Source organism: Mustela putorius, unplaced genomic scaffold, assembly GCF_011764305.1.
Source record: "Mustela putorius furo isolate JIRA1106 unplaced genomic scaffold, ASM1176430v1.1 tig00003949_pilon_pilon_pilon, whole genome shotgun sequence".
In the NCBI taxonomy this organism is placed as follows: Eukaryota; Metazoa; Chordata; class Mammalia; order Carnivora; family Mustelidae; genus Mustela; species Mustela putorius.
Window position 1 is genome coordinate 7,593,882 of NW_025422093.1, and position 7,072 is coordinate 7,600,953.

Below are 7,072 nucleotides of genomic sequence, written 5' to 3' on the forward strand. Positions count from 1 at the left end.
GACCATTTGGTGAGCTCACCAGTCTTATCTATGTTCATTTTTGTTGGTGATTGAGAACTTCTGCATTTTAAAGTCTTCTGGATGGTTAAAGACACCAGAGAGTGGAGTTTGACATCATACTTGCCATGGTTATATTTCAGGTCTATCATACGCAAGTCACACAGTTGGTTTCACGCCACCAACTTCACTGACTAGAGCCGGAATGTCTTACTACAATTCCCCGGGTCTTCATGTGCAGCACATGGGAGCATCCCATGGCATCACAGTAAGTATCCAGAGGGGAGGAAGCCGCACTGGACTCTGTTGGTGGTGGCAGCAGCTCCTCCTCAAGAGACCAGGGGTGATGCCCTTAGACCTTGCCCTTTCTTCTCCCTCCCACCATCAGTTCACCTTCAAACTATAGTGACTTCCATCAATTTGATGCCAAATTCTGGTTTGGAAACTAAAATCCTTCCCAGGAGACAAAACTTCAGCTTCACTTTCTGTGAAAAATGACGCTTTGTGAAATGTAATTTGAACTCTGGCCAGTGCCTTAATTAAACCCCGGCCAGCTCTTTGCCATAACGAATAGTTGCTGGTTGCCACAATGTCTAAAATATTTATTGTCCGCATCTTCACAGTTCACTCAGTATTTTTCTTGAAACTAGCCTTATTTCTGGTTTCACTCCAAATTTTCTCTCCTGGAATTAGAAGGAGCCTTAAGTGTGTTTGGTTCAGACTTCACTCAGGGGAGTTTTTTCTTTAGAGCTGGTTAGTAGGTTGACTAATAGAATAGTCAGAAATGTAGCTAACAGGGGATTGAGAATAGGAGAGAAGTGAGGGTATTTCTGATAATGGAATCCTTAAAGCCTCTTATTCTACGAAAGCAGGAGGTATCTGGATTTTGGGTTTTGTTGGTTTGCTGGGTTTTATGTAAAAGACACATTTGGTTGAGCTGCATCTTTCAGGATGTTGACCACTTACCTGAGTGGTGGAAGGAACCTGGGGACATACAGTGGACGGAAAAGATTAGAGCGGAGGATGAGACAGCTGTTTCTTAATTCTAGGACTGTCCCATCGAAGGACCAAGTCCAGTAGTTTGGTCAGTGCACGTTTTGGGGTAATCTTGTATGGCTTTTTCAAAGGTATAGGTGCAAATTCCACCTTGTTGAAGTTTTCATTAGTAGTTCAGAAACCAATAGGGGTAGACAAGGAGCTCTCTAGTTTCTTGTCTCTGTCGCTCCCCTTTCTCACCGTCCCCGGCTTATCAGGCTGTTAGAAATGAGCCTCTGGACCCAGACTGACCTGTTCTTCTGTCCCCTCTACAGAGGCCTTCACCGCGGAGAAGCAACAGTCCTGACAAATTCAAGCGGCCCACGCCGCCTCCGTCTCCCAACACACAGACCCCGGTCCAGCCCCCTCCGCCTCCGCCTCCGCCTCCTATGCAGCCCGCGGCCCCGTCAGCAGCCACCTCGCAGCCCGCCCCTTCGCAACACCCGGCGCACCCCTCCTCCCAGCCTTAATGCATGTGCTTAGTCCGCATCTCATGTTGGGACTCGTACAGCGGAGCCGTCTACTCAACGCCAAAGGCTTCCTCCCCTGGCATTTTTGGATCTGACTGATTTGCACTGAGGTTATCTAGGCTTCACTATTAATTGTGTTGTAAGTGTTTGTCGGAAGCGCAGCCAGTGTTGTGGGTCTACAACACTAAACAGACGACTTTTTCCATCAGTGTTTTACTTGAATCTACATGTACGTCCATTCCCTGGCTGGAACATTTGCTATTCAATATTTGGTAATTCAGCAGCAGTGTGCAATTTTTGCTTGGCCCCAGAGCTTCATTTTCCTGGCTTTTAGGTTTGTAAAATAAAAAGGGATATCTTTTTTATATTTTTTTTTTTCATGAATTTGCAGAAAATTACTGAGCTGTTACCTCTCCTCCCCATCCCCATTATAATGGTGTTTACCAAACATACCAATAATTCAGCACTACAGTTCAGACCTTTGAAAATCTAGCTTTCGGTGTAGAATGGAAAGTTAGATGCACCAGTGCCCAAGACAATATACTCTTTAATAGAGCTTTCTACAGATACACTTTTTATAGGTTACTTTCAGTATCTGTCAACATCCATTTCTTTTGTGAAACAGACTAAAAGTAATGGGTCACATGGCTGTACCTTTTCCACATACACGTGGGATGGATAATTAGTGTATATTAAGGTGTGCTTATCTTTAGTGTTAACCTACCCAGACGGGCCCTCCAACACGAGTCAATAAATGTTGTCCTGCCCACCAGTGGTTTTGACGGCGGATTAGAACACACTCTTGGATATCTGCTGCAGAAAGCAATGTGATTGTAACAAAAACAGCTATTTTCCCCTTTCCATTCTTCATGTTCCCCTAAGATAGAGTTTGAACAAATATTTTAAAGGTGCAAAATACTATTAGAAAGTACTATTTGAAATGAACATTATAGGAATATCATGGCCTAATGGCCACAGAATCCTTTATTGCTTGGCAGAAAAGACCAGAGGTGAGCGGAAAGGAGCCCCTTAGCCCGAGCGTTCGTGCTGCCCAGTATCAGCAAATGCGGTGTACAAACAAGTATACTCTGAATACATCATTTCCATTCATTTAGCACAAATAAATCGTTTGGTTTCACTTGGAAGTGGAACACTGTGAGTCACTCTTTTCTTAATACTTGCAACATCGTTATTTTTGCTTTTCAGCAGTAACTGTTTTGTACTTTGGTAGTAAAGTGATTTTTACCACCTGTGTTTGCATATTTATATATGCTGTGGACAAAAATAACTTACTAGAGAATGTATATTTTATGATGAGAATGTGTATCTGTTGGATATAATCAGAGAACTGAAAATTAATTTATCAGTAATTTTTAAGAGTCCATGTTTTGTGACACCCATCTCTAATAGCTAGCTCTTTATTGAACACACTCCTAAAAATAAGGAACCGTGACATTGTAGATATTTGATAGTGTACAGTATAGAAACTTCCGTTTTTGCCTTCGAATGCGTATTTAAAAATTACAGAATGAAGCAAGTCTTGTCGGAAAATAGTGTTTGATTAGCATTTTAAGAACTTGAGAGTAAAAGCAACAATAGGATTTTTCACCTCTTCCTGCTTCCACCCCTAACTCCCCAATTGGTCGATCTAAATTTTATTTATAATCTGTATGTAATATACATAATCATAGTACAGTTCTCAAATAAGGGGAAGAAGTGTGGCCTTTCATTATTGAGGCTTTAGGTTTTTAATTTGATCAGACAGGGTCCTGGCAAACCCAGGGACCTCACCAACAGCCTGTTGCCCCTCCTGGTACATTGCCATTCCGAGGAATTCTGAGAGGAGGCAAACCCATTTTGCCTTCATGGTACAGTTCTTGTTTTTTTTCATAGGAGAAGTACGGTCTATGTTTACAAAACTCTTTTTCAGTGCTGTCGGATAGTGGCTTGCACGCAGCCAAGATCGTCCATAACGCAACAAGCTTCCCTTCGCTTCCTGCCAATAGTGTTACCTCCCGAAAGCACAAAAGTCGTGACATTGCCATATGGTGAATGAAAAAGCACTTGGTGTGAGCAAACCATTGCTGACAATTGCCTTTTAGAAACAGGTTCTTGACTTTCAGACTTTGCAGAAATGGAGTGCTGGTTACCCCAGACTTGTCATTTCATTTCAAAATAAAACACAGCTCCTTCAGACAGCACTTTGTCGACATAAATGAGTTGCCCCTCCCTGCAGACATTCAGACTTGGATCGAACAAACACTACTCTTTAGAATTTATGCTGTTTCAGGTTCTTCTCAAGTGGTTTCTGACCCCGGGTGCCACCCGTCACGCACGGGCAGTACACGTGCCAGAGACCCATCAGATTCAGACCCCAGCCCATGGAGGCAGGAGTCCCTTCACCCACGGGAAGCTGACTTACCACGGGTGCTTCTCAGTGGGGGCTGAATATGGTTCCTGCCATTCTTGTGGCCCACAAGCCCAGAGGCACCCTGGAGTGATTCCCTGAAGGCCTCTGTCCAGTCAGGAGCTGGCCCGAGGGCAGGCGGACGCACCAGGAGCTTCTAGGAGCTTCCTTTCCCTGTCTTGTGGACAGAGACCCTTGGCTACCACTGTGCTGCTAATAGGATAAGTACTCTGTTGCCAGATTACCATGCCTTTTATATAAAACCAAATTAACTTCTCTAAAACCTGACACCTCTGGGCTCTGAACTGCTTTCTCTCATCAAGCGTGCTGGCATTCTGGACAGAATTCTAAAAATTTGGCAGATGGTGGAAGTATTGGAAGATTTAATTTAACTTGCTCCTTGCTAATTGAAAGAAGTTTTAAATTCTGAGCTCCTGAGATACTGACTACAACCATGGGATGAATGTGTGACCAGAATGTGGCTTTGGCACCAAGTGCTGCTGTCCCTTGGTAATTGGCTTCTAACTGATTTGACCAGAGATCATTGATAATGTGAATTTTTGTTAACTGTTCAATTGTAGGAAAATAGACTATGTATCGCCCTCTGTTAGGTAGACATGAACTTCTCCTGCACGAAGCCTTGCTTATAGAGGAAGCCCAATAAGGCAAGAAAAAGCGTAGTAACTTGTGCTTCGAGAGCACAATCTTTTTCTTACCAGTACGGAAGAATCGTTTCTATGTAACTTGATCTTCTGTCTAGTACTTGTCTTATAGGTAACCAACACTGAAAACTTTGTAGTGGTAACTACCAAAGAAATACATAGTAAAAACAACCTTTTATTTCCAGATTTATTAAAGAGCCAGCCATTGACGCTGCTACACGAGTTCCATGCTCGAGAGCCATTGTAAGATTAAGGGGTTTTTAGGTTTTCGTTTCTGGTTTCTTGTTTTCTCTTTTCTACCTTTTTCTTAAACACACACACAGCTGTTAGCATGACACTATGGGGAGCATTTTCCAGAATGCTTGGCATCGTGGTTAACAGCCTGGCCCCGGGTGCCTCTCCCGAGGCAGTGGGAGGAAGCCTATGTTCAGGATAGCGTGGGCGCCGTGTGTGTGTGTGTGTATGTGTGCATTCATGCCTTAACTCGGGTTACTGCTCAACTTCACTTCTTGACTTGGTCTGCACCGTCATCGAGATTGTAGTGTACATCTTGATCTGAACTTCATCTTGGCAAAAACAAAGTTGCAGGCACATCAGTTTAAGAACGCATTCCTCTGGAAGAGGTTTGGATCAGGTTGACCCTGAGCCGTTGGACCTTTATTTGGAACTCAGCATGGAAAGCAAAAGTGGACTGTCAAGTGGAAAGACATCAACAAGGAAGAGAGGAGAGCCAAGTGCTAGCATGTCTTTGCCTCTGCATCTCCGTGCACACTGTATGTTCATGGTTAGCTTGTTTACAACTTGACTAGGTTGGAGTTCTGGTAATAGTGGCAATCTTGACATTCTTGGTCAGAGTTTAGAGAGATGTAAGACTTCCAATTAATGTCTTATTTACTTCTTTATGTTGATTAGTCTTTGATACATGTGCTGAATCAGAAACCTAAATAAAGATAATTTTTTAAAATGCACCTCTTGAGCCTTAAAACCTCTCTCTTTCTGGTCTTTGGGTCAGAAAATTGAACATTGTTTCCCTGTTGCTTCTGATGGGCATCTGACTTTGATTCTAATCCTACAGGCTGCCTTAGAAAGTATATGTAAGGACTTAGAAAGTAAACGTAGCAGAAGGGGCTAGGACTGTTCTGTCTCATAAACAGGGTGCCCGTTACCTGGATGTATTGAATTTTTGAAAAGTCACTGAGCCGTATGTTTATAATTTGTGCACTGTTCCAAGTCCGGGTTGTATTTCAATTTAAAACCATAAACCTAGGAGATTATGAAAACTGACATTTCCCAAAATATATTACATATAAACAAGTGTGCGTGTTTACACATATGTGCATACACACGCTTGTGCACACACATACTTGGGCTTTGGGTCTGACCTCCACTATGTTTGTGGGCTTACGCTTGATGCCCATCTCTGTGGTTTCCCTCTCTCTCCTTTGTAGGAAGCACGGCTCCAGAATCTTCCAGATTTGTGTACCAGCTCTTTAAATGAGCTGGCTCCTTAGTCCATCTGGAAATCCAGTTCCTTCCCTGTGAGACAGGTTATCTGCCTTGCTAAAATGAGAAACCGGGAGATGGAAGCCTCAAGTGCAGCCCTTCCACGGGAAGGTACACACTCCTCCCACATGCGTTCATTTGGGAAGAAACACAATGGGTATTTGGGGAGACGTGTTATGCATGTTCGGGGGCTGTATTGTTGGTCAGCTGCACTTTCGTAAGCCCTTAGCATTGGGTGGGGAGGAGCACGGTACTGAGCAGGATCTGTCTTTGGAGCATCATCTTCAAGAACCTGGTTCTGATACAGTCTCATGGGGGCAGTTGTTGAATCTAGGCCCTTTTCTGTATAAAAGCATTAAATGGACTTTGACCCTTGACCTCACTCCAGCTTAAGCCAGATTACATGTTCACTATGGGCTAATGAAAGATTTTAGTTTGGCTTTTGATCAAGGCCTCTCTACTCCTGACAGCTACTAGGTTTTAGTGGAAAATGTGGCCCAAGTAATGGCCCAGGATCTCTGAATTCAAGTCTTGGCCCCTTTGGCCAGCCTCAGTGTTCTAACCTGGGGATAGCCATTTTAATTTCAGGTAGAGTGTGATGAAAACAAGATTGAAACAAAGTGCTTTAACAACAAGTAAAGTCTACACTACCTGTGTACTTCTTTTCTTCTTTTAATACATTTTAGAGGCAGTGTGTCCACCAAGTCTACCTAAAATCGAAACTGTTGATGGAAATTTTGTGTTTATGTAAATAAAACTCTATGTAAATCTGGGTCTTTTTTTCTTTTGAAGGTTTTATTTATTTGAGAGAGAGCAAGAGAGCACAAGCAGGGGCAGAGGGAGAGAGAGTGGGAGAATCAGGCTCCCAGCTGAGCATGTTTGAGCCTAGGACCCTGAGATCATGACCCAGGCCAAAGGCAGACACTTTAACCAACAGAGCCACCCAGGCACCCCAGGGACTTTGTTTTAATGTTTATTTAACTTAAAAACTCATAGAA

The 7,072-nt window shown here is 43.2% G+C and overlaps 1 protein-coding gene across 1 annotated transcript in view; it reads left to right on the forward strand.

Moving 5' to 3' along the window:
- CCDC6 (coiled-coil domain containing 6) overlaps nucleotides 1–5,539 on the forward strand; it is a 105,281-nt gene extending 99,742 nt beyond the window's left edge. Inside the window, exons 8-9 of the mRNA XM_045069909.1 lie at nucleotides 141–265; nucleotides 1,308–5,539. Coding sequence (XP_044925844.1) covers nucleotides 141–265; nucleotides 1,308–1,502 — 320 coding nt within the window. The 3' untranslated portion in view covers nucleotides 1,503–5,539. The remainder of the gene's footprint in view (nucleotides 1–140; nucleotides 266–1,307) is intronic.
- The last annotated feature ends 1,533 nt before the right edge of the window (nucleotides 5,540–7,072 follow it).